This window comes from Nomascus leucogenys, chromosome 13 (genome assembly GCF_006542625.1).
Source record: "Nomascus leucogenys isolate Asia chromosome 13, Asia_NLE_v1, whole genome shotgun sequence".
Taxonomy (NCBI): Eukaryota; Metazoa; Chordata; class Mammalia; order Primates; family Hylobatidae; genus Nomascus; species Nomascus leucogenys.
In genome coordinates, this window is record NC_044393.1 from 47,537,360 (window position 1) to 47,551,376 (window position 14,017).

At 58.9% G+C, this 14,017-nt stretch overlaps 1 protein-coding gene across 6 annotated transcripts in view; it reads left to right on the forward strand.

The window, feature by feature from the left end:
* The window catches only part of RRBP1 (ribosome binding protein 1), a 79,891-nt gene extending 70,043 nt beyond the window's left edge, over positions 1-9,848 (forward strand). For 4 of the 6 annotated variants that reach the window (XM_030825788.1, XM_030825792.1, XM_030825787.1 and 1 more), the window contains 12 exons: positions 1,634-1,726; positions 1,808-1,891; positions 2,034-2,123; positions 2,780-2,872; positions 3,217-3,288; positions 3,856-3,951; positions 4,898-4,981; positions 6,741-6,848; positions 7,562-7,645; positions 8,044-8,142; positions 8,692-8,835; positions 9,304-9,848. In XM_030825788.1, coding sequence (XP_030681648.1) covers positions 1,634-1,726; positions 1,808-1,891; positions 2,034-2,123; positions 2,780-2,872; positions 3,217-3,288; positions 3,856-3,951; positions 4,898-4,981; positions 6,741-6,848; positions 7,562-7,645; positions 8,044-8,142; positions 8,692-8,835; positions 9,304-9,342 — 1,086 coding nt within the window. In that variant the 3' untranslated portion in view covers positions 9,343-9,848. The remainder of the gene's footprint in view (positions 1-1,633; positions 1,727-1,807; positions 1,892-2,033; positions 2,124-2,779; positions 2,873-3,216; positions 3,289-3,855; positions 3,952-4,897; positions 4,982-6,740; positions 6,849-7,561; positions 7,646-8,043; positions 8,143-8,691; positions 8,836-9,303) is intronic. The other 2 variants (XM_030825790.1, XM_030825789.1) reach the window with 2 other exon arrangements.
* Positions 9,849-14,017: the final 4,169 nt, after the last annotated feature.

The window sequence follows — 14,017 nt, forward strand, 5'->3', positions numbered from 1 at the left end:
GGCTGCATTGGCCCCGCGCTCCGTGCTGTCCAGGTGGGGCATGTGCAGGCGTCTCCCAGTGTCTGAGCCCACGGGTTGCCTCTGGGGTGCTGGGCTGTCCAGGAGCCAGTGAGGAGGCTCTGGCCAGGGGACATGGCCAGCAGCAGCTGCGACTAAAGGCCCTGCCCACACTTTGAGGTCACACACATTTTCCTACCTCATGAAAGGGCCTCCCCTCCCAGCCTCCCTCACAGAGAGTATCTGCCCCAATGGCAGGAGCTTTGCAGTGACTCCCCGGAAGCCTGAGGGTTGCATCAGATGAGGACCACTAGCTAGGGCAGGAGGTGAAGGATGGCTTGAGGCCGCCCTGTGAGAGCTATGGTTAGACTCCTAGAATCTTGGCCTTGTAGCCCCCAGTGACCTCAGAGACTGTCTGGCTACCATGTGGTAAATGAAGCTGTGACCAGAGATGTCACCTGACTTGATTGTGGTCACACATCCAGATAGAAGGTGGCCTCTGGGTCTCCAGCTTGCCTCACAACTAGAGGCCTCGGTGGTCATGAGGTCAAGGGTCCGCATGGGTCACAGGCCCTACCTGTGGATAACTTGGCCAGCCAGGAAGGGCCCGCTTCTCAGGTGTGCGTCAGGCCAGAGGGCGCTGCGCTCAGGCTGGGTGTCCGATGGTCAGCATCCTTCACGCACATTCCAGGACTCTGCTTGGGGGAGTTACACTCCATCGGCTCTGATCCAGATGGAGTTCCTGGGGCCTCCCTGGGTCTTAGGCCAGGTCTGTCCAGGTGGTGGCAGGGCCAGACACAGGCTGTTACTCCAGCAGCCATCCCCTCGGGGTGTGGGAGGGCCCAGCTCTCTCCCCGGGGACACTGGTCCTAGGCTTTGCTTCATGATTCCCTCGGGCCCCCTTTGTTTCCTTTTGTTTCCTTTTCTTTGCTGTGCTTTGAATGGGGGCCGCTGGCTCTTCGCTGAGGACCGAGGGGGTGTCCGACCCAGCATGGCACAAGGTGCAAAGTCCCTGTCTCCTCTGAATGAGTGGGCTTCTCCCTCTGCAGAGGGGGAATGCTGATCCTCCCTCTCCAGGGTGGCTGGAGATGAGCCTCTCTGGGTTGCCCCTTCCTGGCTGCCACTAGCCCCTAACCATGGTGCCGCCAGCAGACGCACCGCTTCCCTGCCTTCACCCCCATCCCCATCACAGCTCTGGATTCCAAAACACTGGGGGCCATGAGTGTCCTCCCATCCCTTCTTCCTCCCCTGGTGCCCACATATCAACTGGGGCCCCCCCAAATTCCCCCACACATGCACACATGCCCAGAGAGCTCGGGAAGTGAGAGCTGGTGGAGACTGTCCCTGCTGGGAGATGTCCCGGGAGCTGGCACCTGCCATCTTGGCCTGACCCAGTATGCTCCTTTCATCAGAGCTTAGTCTGTTTGAAAATGGACCAGACACAGGCTGGGTAACCCCTCTGCTTACAGTCAGCCCCATGGAGCCTCATCTTCTCCTTTGATTCTTGTCGCTTCCCTGAAGAGCTGAGGATGTGCCCTTTCTGGGGCAGAGACCTGGGCATATCAGTAAAGACCTGGGGAGGTGCCCCACACCTCCACAGCTGAACACCTTCCGCTCTTCCCCACCCACCCACTAGGAGGAATCAGAGAAGCAGCTCAGTCTGATGGAGGCGCAGACCATGGAGGCCCTGCTGGCTCTGCTCCCAGAACTCTCTGTCTTGGCACAACAGGTAGGAGGGGAGGGTGGTTCCCGGGGACCTCACAGTTCCCAGGGAACGTCCCCGGGTCTCACCGAATGTGTTTCGTTGCAGAATTACACCGAGTGGCTACAGGATCTCAAAGAGAAAGGCCCCACGCTGCTGAAGCACCCGCCAGCTCCCACGGAGCCCTCCTTGGTAAGTGTGGCTGCCTGGCAAGGGTCCTCTGTCGGGCTCCCGTGTCCCCAGGAAGAGGGGCTGCCCCAAGTCATTTCAATGGGAAGCCAAGAGAAGAACCTTTGTGTGTGGCTAACTAAATGCCTGTTCTTCCCTCTCTCAGGACCTGGCCTCCAAGTTGAGGGAGGCCGAGGAGACGCAGAGCACACTGCAGGCCGAGTGTGACCAGTACCGCAGCATCCTGGCGGAGACGGTGAGCACTGGGAACCTGTCAGCTGGGCATCCCGGGAGGCTGCAGGGAAGGAGAGCTTCGGGGCCTATGGGGCAGGAGGTGGCCTGGTGTTTTGGAAAAGCCCACTGGCCTTGTGACTCTGGGCCCCGTTCTTCGGCTGCATGGTAAAGGGAATGGATGGTGCCCTCTGAGGTCGTCATTGTGTCTAAGCTGAAGAGAGGGCCAAGGTGAAGGTTTTGGGCCGGTCTCTAAGCTGGGGAAGGGGAAGGACGGGGTAAGCAGCTGGTGACTGCCAGGTTGAACCCCCTTTGTGACTCTAAGAGCAATGCCAGGTCCAGCCCTGCCATTCTCTGGCCGGCCCATCCTGTGCTCCTCATCCTGGGCTGCTGGCACACTTGGTGCTGATGGCAAACCCCGGCAGTAACAAGCGTCCTAGTGGTCCTGTGCAGGTCACAGACCTCATTTCCTTGCGTGGCACTGCAGCCACACTGGCCCACTGGCCAGAGGACCTCCCTCCCAGGACAGTGGCTGCCTTCCCTCCCCACCTAATGCTGGCGCTCATGAAGTCAGCAGGGGGAGCATGGCAGGTCACCAGGGCTGCAGGGACAGGAAGATGCAGTTGTGTGGTGCGGGTCCCGGGAGGGAGAGGGCCCTGCCTCACCTCGGTTTCCCCCCAGGAGGGCATGCTCAGAGACCTGCAGAAGAGCGTGGAGGAGGAGGAGCAGGTGTGGAGGGCCAAGGTGGGCGCCGCAGAGGAGGAGCTCCAGAAGGTATATGCAGCCCTGCCTGCCTCCTGGCGCCATGGAGCACATGAAGCCCAGGGGAGAGTTGACAGGATTGTCTCTGTCACCTGTGAGACTCGTGTGTCTCGGTGGGGCTTTTCCACGACACCCTATGAAGCACAGTTGCGGGATGACAGCTCAGTCTGTCCTCCAGGAGGCCCCCGCCTAGGAAGACACTGCCAGATGGCGCCAGGGTGACCGTCCCAGCTGGGCGGAGTGGGCATCCCTGGGGCTTCCTAAGTTGGGTCAGTCCTGTTCGGGTCCCAATATGGCCTCGGAAGGAGGCACCCCCAGGTGCTCGTGTCTGACGGAGCCTTTCCCTTGCTTTGTAGTCACGGGTCACAGTGAAACATCTCGAAGAGATTGTAGAGAAGCTAAAGGGAGAACTTGAAAGTTCGGACCAGGTCTGTGCTCTGCTCAGAGAACTCTGTCTCTTGTCCCGGGAGCCTATTTGGAAGTGACATTAATGCAGAGGGCACTTCACTTATTTCTTCCTCATGGACCGTGTGCCTTAAGAGAGGCATTCTCTCTCAAGCCAAGGGATCTTGTCCTTCCTGTTTTTCCTTAATGAGACATTTACTACCTCAGAGGACCCTGAGACCCAGCCACGGGCCCTGTGCAGACCTGCCCAGCCCTGGTGAACAGGGCTCCTGCCACGGCCTTCACAGTCAAGGTGGCCCCACTGCCCCCTTCAGACGCCACAGGGAGCCCTGGAGAAGGTACCCTTGGTACCTACCTTTGCAAGTAAATCTAAGAGCATGTCAGTCCCCAGGAGTGCCCGGGTGCAGCCTGCCACTTTCAGTAAGGGGCTCCCTTGCCGCGAACTAGTTTCTCGTTGCTTGGTAGCTGGTGGGCCTCAGGGATCTCCCGAGAGCCCTCACCTATCCCAGGGCCATCCTGCTCCCTGAGGTTAGTGCCCTTTGAGCAGAGGCTGCTGGCGCATGCGTGTGCATGTCTGTGTGTCTGTCCAGGTGAGGGAGCACACGTCACATTTGGAGGCAGAGCTGGAAAAGCACATGGCAGCCGCCAGCGCCGAGTGCCAGAACTACGCCAAGGAGGTGGCAGGGGTGAGTCTGCCCCGCAAGGAGTGCAGCCCCTGCCCAGCAGAGCTGCGGTCCTCCCTTAGCTGCTCCTCAGCCCTGTGCTAGCAGCTGTCGTTGACATAAGCCTTGAAGTCCGAGTCCTCAGGCATTTGCCCAAAGCCTCGCAGGCCCCTCATTGGGCTGGCAGGCCTGAGGTGTGTCTCAGGGCAGGTTTCAAAAAGGCAGCCTCCCAGCCAGGACAGGGGCAGAGCCAGGCAGCCCTGCCCTGAGGGAGGCGTTTGACATTCTAGGCTATTCCTCCGCAAGGGGACTCTCTGCCTGGCTTGCTGATGTCATATCTGGTGGGGAGTGGATTTAGATCTGATACTTTTTCTGCTCTTCAGAAGCAGAAGCACAAGCCCAGTATCCCAATTCTGGTTTAATCTCAAACTTTTGGGCCAGGCACAGCAGCTCATGCCTGTAATCCCAGCACTTTGAAAGGCTGAGGTGGATTGCTCGAGGCCAGAAATTCGAGACCGGCCTGGGCAACATAGCAAGACCCTATCTCTACCAAAAAAAAAAAAAAAAAAAAAGCCAAGCACAGTGGTGGGCACCTCCAGTCCCAGCTGCTTAGGAGGCTGACGCAGGAGGATTGCCCAAGAGTTCAAGACCGGCATGAACGACAGATTGAGACCATCTCTGAAAAAAAAATCATCTCAAACTTTTGGCCCTTTTTTGCCGGAGATAATCAGTAAACATTTGTGAAGGCCTAAAAGAGATATGCAGTGAACACCATTCTTCCTAAGTCCTCAAAAAAGAAATTGTAGCTGTAGGAAGCCTGGCGAGCCCTGTGCCGGCCTGATGCTGTGACCCTCCTCAGGGTTTTGGTTAAGTGGATGTATTAGGTTCTGTTTTGGCGCTAACTCATGGTGACTGGTTTTCTCCTTTTCTCTCCTTTTTTCCCATCACCTGCCTCTGTTTTCTCCCCAAGCTGAGGCAGCTTCTCCTAGAATCTCAATCTCAGCTCGATGCCGCCAAGAGCGAAGCCCAGAAACAGAGCGATGAGCTTGCCCTGGTAGGTGGCCTCCATGTCCCCATGCCAGGAGTGGGACCTGGGGCGTTGCATGTGTGAGATGCATTTGCCAGTCATGCATTTGTGTCCACTCAAAGATAAACAAAGCCTAGGGAAGGGACAGTGTCACCCGTTGAGAAGCATGGGGCCAGCTTCTGTGGGCCTTCCTGCACATTTGCCCAAAACTCTGAGCTGGGCCTGTGGCTGTTGGGACCAGGGTGCTCCCACTCCATCTCTCGTCCCCTGGCCATCTGGTCCCTTGTTGAAGGTAGTGAGAGCTCTGGGCGTCTGCATTCCCCGTGAGCCCATTGTAGTCACCTGGGGGCATCAGGGACATTGCAGTCCGTGGCATCACAAGACCGAGAAGCCTGGGGGTTCCTCCTGGCTTGGCCACCCATCGCCCTGGGGCTCTCAGCAAGTCCCGTGCCTTCTGTGGGTTTTCTCACCTCAGTGACAGCTCAGATCAATTCAGTCACAGGCATGCAGGGAAGACCTGCTCCACGCCCGGCCCCTGTACCAGCTGCCGGCTGCAGAGAGCAGCCCCATTGGCAGACCACAGGAGCTCTGCCTGTGCAGGCGGCCTCTTGAGTCCCTCCTGGTGTTTAGCTCAGGTGTCTGATGCCAAGTCCCAGCTCCTTGGCAGGTTCCACCCAGCCTCACCAGATCTGGTACCGCCCCAAGGCTGGTGTTGTGAGCAGCACCCTGTGAGGCCGCAGACATGTTCTGTTTGATCTGCGGTGTTTTTTTAAATCTTGAATTAGTTGTCAACAGGGAGAAATTGGGAAATTTTAAATAAAAATGGGCTGGCATTCCCCCTGCAGCAGCCAGTGAGTCTGGCACACACTCCCAACACCCTCGGTCCCCCTTGGTCATTCAGGTCTTCCCCGGGCCAGAACACCAGAGGGCAGTGCTGCCCAGGCAGGTCTCCTCCTGTGTCTAGGGGCCACTCACTGAAGCCTTGGCTGAGCGAAGTCTGGGTAACAGGCCCCGGGGGCGTGGCCCGGGCGGGGGCGTGCAGAGCAAACCTCCTGGAGTTTCTGTTGTCTTCCAGCTGTGCAGTTTGGCATTTGCATTGGGAGGGGCTGTTCAGAGGGAGGGAAGAATGTCTGGGGTTCCCATGTACCTGGGGTGGCCCCTCAGCACAGGCTCTGAGACCACCCATGTTCCCTGGAGGGCTTATGCCAAGGGCCCCACCCAGGTCTCCAATTGGAACCTCTCCCTGAGCCTCTCGAGTGACACCTGCCTTTCAAATTGCAGGCCCAGTGGTTTGGGGGCAACCAGATATGTCACCCACCCCCAGTGATGGAGCTCAGGGGTGGGGGACCTTGTTAGGCAAGAATGTCATCTCATAATCTTTTCTAGACCCCAGAAAGGGCTCTGAGCAGTGGACTGTGTCCTTGAAGGAGAAACGAGGGGTGTAGACAGGGTGGCGGCCACCCCCTCGTTCCATTCGGATTCATTTACTCTGTGGGCCATGCCCATCAGGGGTCACCTCACTCCCAGGGAGGGCTCCCCTCCAGTTGGGCTTGGAGCAGAGCACATGGGTCTCATTAGCCCAGATGCTTGGTGGCCTTGGTTTGGCTCAGGTTGGCGGGGGGCCGGGAGGGGACCCAGCCATAGGTCACAATTACCAAGCCAGGTCCCCTGAAGGGACTTTGGCTGTTGAGAGCAGCCATGGTCCTCCGAGGGGGTCCCTGCAGGAGTGAGCATGGTGGGTGTGCGACTGGCCGTGCATTTGCAAACACACCCCTTCCTGTTCCAGGTCAGGCAGCAGTTGAGTGAAATGAAGAGCCACGTAGAGGATGGTGACATAGCTGGGGCCCCAGCTTCCTCCCCAGAGGCCCCCCAAGCCGAGCAGGACCCCGTTCAGGTTAGGGTGGTGAGCTGGTCCCCAGACACATCGCTAACCCTAGGAAGAGTGCAGGCCCTGCTGCCTCTGTTCTGACTAAACCCCGCACCGGCTGCTCCAGCCTCCACTGCTTCCCCACCCCACCCTGCTTTGCCCCATGTGGGTCGTCCAGGTTCGGAGAAAGCCCCAGAGCACGGGGCAGGAAGGTGGCCAGGTGGAGAGCCTGGAGGAGTGGGGGGAGGTGGGACTCGAAGAGGGAGTCGGCAATTTGGGGTCTGCACCTACAGGGCTGGGGAGCAGCCCTGGGCAGGGTCTGCCGCCACCAAAGGGGATTGTCTCCCACTGCAACCCCAGCTGGGACATCGTTAGCAGGATATTCGCTCTTTAGAGAGGCGATAGCCACCAAGAGCCCTCACCAAGAGGCAGGGCCTGTCCCTAGGGTGGCCATGGTGTGGCTGCTAAGGGGATTGTCGTGGGGCCAGGGCTCGGAGGCATCTTTCTTGTCCTGTGAGTCTCATTAAAGGCCCCTGAGGTTGTAGAGGCCCCATCAGCTGCTCCTGAGCCACACCCAAGTCTGTACCAGAGGCTGAGGTTCCCTCTCCCCAGCAAGGGGAGCGTTGGGGCAGGGAAAGGGGAAGCTAGAAGCAGCTAGAGAGTGGGGCCTGTGCTGGATCCCTGGGCCCCTGGAGGGTTCCTCACCGGGCTGCCGGGTTATGTTTGTGGTGTTTGCACAGCTGAAGACGCAGCTGGAGCGGACAGAAGCCATCCTGGAGGATGAGCAGACGCAGCGGCAGAAGCTCACGGCCGAGTTTGAGGAGGTCAGGCCCTGCCTGGTGGCTCTCAGCCCCCATCAGCCCCTGGGCCCTGAGTCTCCAGGGAATGAGTGGGTCAGCCCTGCCCCGCTCGGCTGTGCCCAGCAGCACCTGGGCTGGACCTGGGCCTTCTGGGCAGCAGTGGGTGGGGCCCGGGCAGGTGGAGCACAGGCTGGAGGCACCTTGGGAGCCCTGTGGGTGGTCTGTATCCCTAAGGAGCCTTGAGGGCCTGGGGCTGGGTCAGAACTTGTGGGTCCGGCCCACTCATTCCATCCAGCTACAGGATGGAGCTGTTGCTCCATCAGGCTGGGGGTGCCCCGGTCCCCAGGCGTGCTCGGTAGGGTCTTGACAGCACAGCCATTTATAAGACGTCTCACCCAGACCCCACTTCCCTCTCTGGCAAGGCTCAGACCTCGGCATGTCGGTTACAAGAAGAATTGGAGAAACTCCGCACAGCCGGCCCCCTAGAGTCTTCAGAAACAGAGGAGGCCTTACAGCTGAAGGCAGGCAGGGGCTGGGGTGGGGGTCACCCTGTAGGGTCGGCTCTGGGGCTGGGGCCACTCTTGGCCTTGGAAAGGGGCCAGGAAGGGGAGAGCTGACCCCACCGGGGCCTGCCCTCGGCACTGGTTCCCCTTGTCACTACCCGGGGCTGGGTTGGGGACTGCTAGCCCTGCAGTGTCACATGGTCACATGGCAGCCATTGGTCCTGGTGGCTGTTGAAATGTGAATCATGTAGAACGTGAAGTGTGTTCCTCAGCCACATGTCTGGCGCTCAGTAGTCAGGTGTGTCTCCTGTGCTGCCTTGGACAGTGCGGAGTAGAATGCTCCTGCCCCAGGAAGTTCTGGCAGTGCTGAGAACACAGGACCCAGCCCTCACGGTCAGCATGGGCGGTTTCCTCCCTGTTGTCACCACCTGTCTCCGGGTGACCAGGAGTTGCCTTCCTTGTGTCCCCACAGGGCTCCAGCCCCTGGCATGAGGGTCCTGTGGGCATAGCTGGGGTGGCCCTCCTGCTGGTGCAAGGGCTGACGCCCGTCAACCTTCTGACCATCAGGAAAGACTAGAAAAAGAGAAGAAGTTAACAAGTGACCTGGGGTGTGCTGCCACAAAACTGCAGGAGCTTCTGAAGACAACCCAGGAGCAGCTGGCAAGGGAGAAGGACACGGTGAAGAAGCTGCAGGAACAGCTGGAAAAGACAGTGCGTGCCTGGCGCCAAAGCAGGGCGGGAGGAGTCGAGCTGCCGGGAGCGCTGGGCCGGGAGCCCCGGGGAGGCAGGACCGGGAGAGGTAGAGCTGGGCGGAGGTAGTGGGGACGGAGACTTCTTAACGGCTTTAGCCCACCCTGCCCAGCACCCACCCTTCTGGGGCTCCCTTGCTGGGAAGCGAGTGTCTGATCCCCCTGCTGGCCCAGGTCCTCACTTTGCACCTGCGTGGGCCCCTTAGCCAGTGCCCCAGCCCCTGGGCTGCAGGCTGATGGTTTCCCTCAGCTCCCACCAAGTCCTTCCTGTCCCCCAGCCCCAGGGGTCTGTGGCTCCTTTTCTCTGGGGGACTGGAGTGACTTGAGGGGGTCAATCCAGGGAGGGACCGAAGGCCCAGGGTGGAGGGCAGGTGGTTCTGCCGTGGCTCATGGCCCAGCCCCCCCTCACGCCACCTGCCTTCGTTCACAGGAGGACGGCTGCAGCTCGAAGGAGGGCACCTCTGTCTGAGTCTCCTCTGTGGAAAAAGAAGTTACTGTTCAACTTACCAAAATGCCTTACACATTCCTTACAAATCAACCAACCAACCTACACAGCGTTACCCAGGCCCAACTTCCGGTAGCTCCGAGAGAAGCCATGAGAGACAAGAGTCTCTTAGAGCCACAGAAGTAGACCTTCCAGAGCCCCAGTTTGTAAATGAACCTGTGTCACATTTGATAAACACTATCCTGGGCGCAGCCCCGGGCCACCGCCGAGTGACGCCAAAGCCCTGGTTGACTCTGACAGCCCCGTGGGGGTGTGGGAGGCCGGGCGCTCTGGGGTCTGTCTGCCAGTGCAATCGTTTCGTGTTTTTTCAGTGGGGCGGGGCGGGAAGCGGGTGGGACCGGGCAGCCAGTTCTCAAAGGCTGTGGGGCCAACTGGAGGCCACAGCCCCTCACCCCTAGACATTGCCAACCAGAACTGACGTGCGACCTCCTGGGTGTTGATGCCATTAAAACCAATGTTGGTGCCCGGTGCTGCGGTCTCGTCTGGTCTTCTGCTGGGGCTCCCCCACCCACTGCTGAGCCCAAGATGAAGAACCAAGGGGTGGGGGCGCACTCGGGAAGAGAGCAAGCATGGGCCTCGGCTGCTTTGAAGGCAGAGGCTCTGCAGCTCCGCATAGCGTGGGGCTGAGACTCGCTGCTTCCGGGGCCCCCAGCAGTTTTCCTTGTCACCTCCCAGACCTCAGTGCCTTCCAGGCAGGATAAGGGAGCAGGGCCTCAGACACCTGAGAGCCAGACACATTGACTGCTGCTGCGCATCCCAGAGGGGCTGAGGTTTGTGAGCGCGGCTGGTGGCCTGGGTTATTGTGTGATGGAGGTCCGGGAATGAACAAGGGGTCTCTGTCCTGGCTGGGGCTTGAACAGATACCCACACCCCAGGAGGGTGGGCCAGGGCTGGAGCAGCCCACTGCCCGCCCTCGGGAGGTGGAGTTTTCAGTTGCAGAAGCCAGCTGAGGTTTGCCACGACCCTCAGACCCAGTGTCCTCAGCGGCCCCTGGCAGCATGGTCTTTGGCCCCAAGAAGTGTGTCTCTTCGAGTGTAAACAATAGGAACCTGGAGCTTAGTCCGCAAAGAGACGTTCAGAGGCTCAGAGTCACAGTAGGGCCCCGACCAAGCCCGGAATGGAAGGCGGGTCTGCCTTGACCAAGGACTGTTGACTCTTATCTCCCTGCCAAGCCTCAGAATCTTGGGAGAGGGTCTGCATGGCCGAACTTGGCTGAGGGACAACTGGGCTCTTGGATGGCAGGTCCTGCAGGACGACATTGTGAGAAGGGTGCTGTCAAGGACAGTGGCAGCAAGAACGAGGGTCTCCACAGGCCTATGAGCATGGCAGGTGGCCTGCTCTGGGATCTCTGTCATGCATGGCCCCTTCAGGTGGTGGCAGTGACTTAGGTGGTTTTCACAACCTCAAGACCTAGGGAAGCCCTGCGGGGTGCGTCTGTCTGCCTCCCTTCCTCAGCCCCCCACACGGCCTCTGCCTGCAGCCTTGAACTGCTTAGCCTCAAACTGCTCGGCCCAGCCCTGGTGTCAGCTCCCAGGAAGTGCCTGTGGGCCACCCAGCCGTGGTGTGTGGCACGGTGCATCATGGCTGTTCTGGGTGCTGGGAGTCCTGGGAAGGCCCCTGGAGAAGTGGGCTTAAGCTGAGCTCCCAGGAAGAGCAGATGTGTGTGAGGTGAGGGGGGCTGGCACTCGGGCAGCAGCGTAGAGGCGTGGAGGGTGGGGTGAGGCACGGCCTGTTGTGGAGCCAGGTTACCAAGGCTGGAGGGTGCTGGACTGAGGAGGCAGTACAGCCACTGAGGTTTCTGAGCAGGGAGAGCCAAGCCTGCCTGTTTTAGAATTCTCTAGAGGCGGCTGAAGCAGAAAAGGATCCCGTGGTCTTGGGACACTGACATCCTGGCTTCTGGCTGGGAGACTGAGTAGCAGGAAGTGCCCGCAAGGACACCTGATGGCTGCCCGTTTCCAGCCCTGTGCCTGGCAGTCAGCGAGCCCTTGGTCCTCCCGGTGAGGTGCATCCCGCCCCATGGAAGTGAAGGTACGCCCCCAGGCTAAAGGCTGGGCAGGTTCAAACCCACCTCTGACACGTGGCTAGGCCCCACAGCCTGGGAGGTCAGTGCTTGCGGGGCAAGGCTGGGCTCTGGAATGTGGGGAGCCCGGGGAAGAGCACCCTGGGCTGAGCGCCCCACAACAGCCACTGGGCCCCCTGCATCTGTGCCCCATGCATCTGGTACAGGGGTCTGAGTGGGAGCACAGGTTCTGGGTGAGGGAGGTCGCCTGCAGGAGGCAGAACTCTGCACGTGGGTGGCCGTAGGTCAGGTCAGTGGTGTGGGCCCTGGTGAGTGTGGGGAACGGGCAGACCTGTGCCAGGGCTGCCACCGAATTGCCCCCTTGACCTGCCACACTGCGAGACTGAGCGCCCCATGCTGGGTTGATGCCCTCTGAAGGCACAGGAATGGGGCAGGGGTACCCATTTTGAGCAAAGGGGAGACCTTGGGGAAAGAGACAAGGGATGCTGGGGCGCCACGCTGCTGCCTCTGGGTTGTGAGGGGCAGTGGCCGCCTCCTGGACTCTGGCTAAAAGCCTGCTCCCTCAGGCCACCTGCTGGGAGCCCCAGGTCTGTGCATGCAGAAGGGAGGAAGCCGAAGGCAGGTAGCACAGGGTGTGGGACTCCTGTGCAGCTGGCCTGGGAGTTCAGGAAAATGCCACTTGGGAGCTTTTCTCCTGCAGCTCCAGTTCTAAGGGCCCATCATCTGTTGTCCCCACCTGCCCCAGCAGGGCCAGAGCAGTCCTCAGGCCCGGCAGTGGTACCTCCCAGGTGGGCAGAGGGAGCATGAGTCTGCCAGGCCGCCAGCTGGGCCCTGCCTCAGGTGGGCCAGGCCTCCTCAGCTGTCCCAGGCCAGGTTCCATGTCAGAATCCAGGGAAGCCAGCTGAGGCGCAGCCCTCGCAAACTTCCTGCAGAAGGGGCTAGCAGCCCTCCCCAGCCCCACAGCATTCCCCAGCGTGGCACAGGTCACTGGCCTGGCCATTCGCAGCCCCGTCCTCCAGCTGTAGCCGAACTCAGGCAGCACCAGAGGACGGGCTTGTGCTGTTCTTGGAATGAAGTTCACTGTGGAGGCAGGACTCACCCAGCTGCCGCCCGACAGAGGAACCACTGCTCCTCCCTGGCCCAGCTTCACAAAGCCAGACCCTGGGTTTGGGCCGCTGGGTGAGGATGACCAGAGCCCACAGAGTAGATGTGAAGTTCCAGGTTAACGTGGCTCATAGACAGCACGAGACCTGAAGCCCCTCACAGACAGCTGCGCCCTGACGAGCCTCCTCAGGTGTCTCCATGTGATATTCTGGAACACGCAGGCACCACAATGCTGCGCCTGCAGGCCGCACCTACGGCACCCGGACAAGGAAGCGGTGCAGTGAAGGCAGGGAGCCAGCGAGGCCTGAGGGACAGGTGTGGGGAAAGCAAGGTTTTGTTCTAGAAGCCACTCCACACCCTCCACAGATGCCATCACTGCACTTCCTTCAGGGCTGGGTCTGACGAGAGCTCCGAGCCCAAAAGAAATGCTTTCCTTCTTGGCCCTTTCAAATCCCACCCCTAGCACTGAACAAGGTCTAACCTTTGAATTTCAGATGTTAGAAATGTGGAAAGATGATCCAATTATAATAAGACAAATGAATTGAATTCTCCTGAGGTGGTGGAAATAGCTCAGGAACAGAAATCAAGAGGTCTGAGTTTTTGTCCCAGTTCTGCCACTCCGTGAGTCGATTAACCTTAGGCAAGTTACTTCACGTCTGGGCTGGTTACTGAGGGTACTGGCCAGAGGCTCCATAAGTCCCTTCCCCAGTGCCCTTTTGGGACTGTGCAGAGCCCAGAGAGCCCTCAATAACAAAACAGGGTACTCAAGCCTTCCTTCCCCTGAAACCCTGGCTCCTGGAATACTCCCCTCACCAGCCATAATGCCATTACTGTCCCTTCCAGCTGCAGTCCAGCTGGAACCCAGTCTAGAGCCCGTTCTCAATTTCAGAAATGCCCCAAATCACTAAGAAGTGATGCGTGTTGGGCATATTCAGTCTCTGGTGGTCCGAAGGGCAATTCTAGTCAAGAAACAAGTTGCACTTGCTGTGCCTGCAGCAGCCAGTACTCTGCAGAAAGGAAACCACCAAACCAAACCTATTATCCAAGTCACTGTGTCCGCTCTTTTTGCAGAGTGATATTATCTGAGATAACTTAAGTCAAGCTCTGAATTCTGTTAGCAATGGCTTTATTTGCTGCTTTGTCAGGGCAAGATAGTAACCGCTAGATGAGACTAAGTCAGCTTTCCACAAATATATTTTTGCAGTGTGTTAGCATTTGTGAAGAGGTAAACGTATTTTCTGGAAACAGAGTATACTTGCAGTTTTGTTCCTGACCAACAGCAGACCGATCAGCTGAGGTCTGAACCCCAGTTATGTACCAGAATTGCCCTGAGTGCTTGTTAGCACAATTCTTGGGCCTCAGGAATCCACTAAGACTTTCTCAAAAGTTCCCCTAGAGACTAACTACTAGCATTTTATTCAATTTCTGGAATGAGTTCTAGATGCTTACATCACATCTCTTTATACTGTTCGAAATCCTTCCCACAGAACGCACCTCACACATGCACAACAGTGC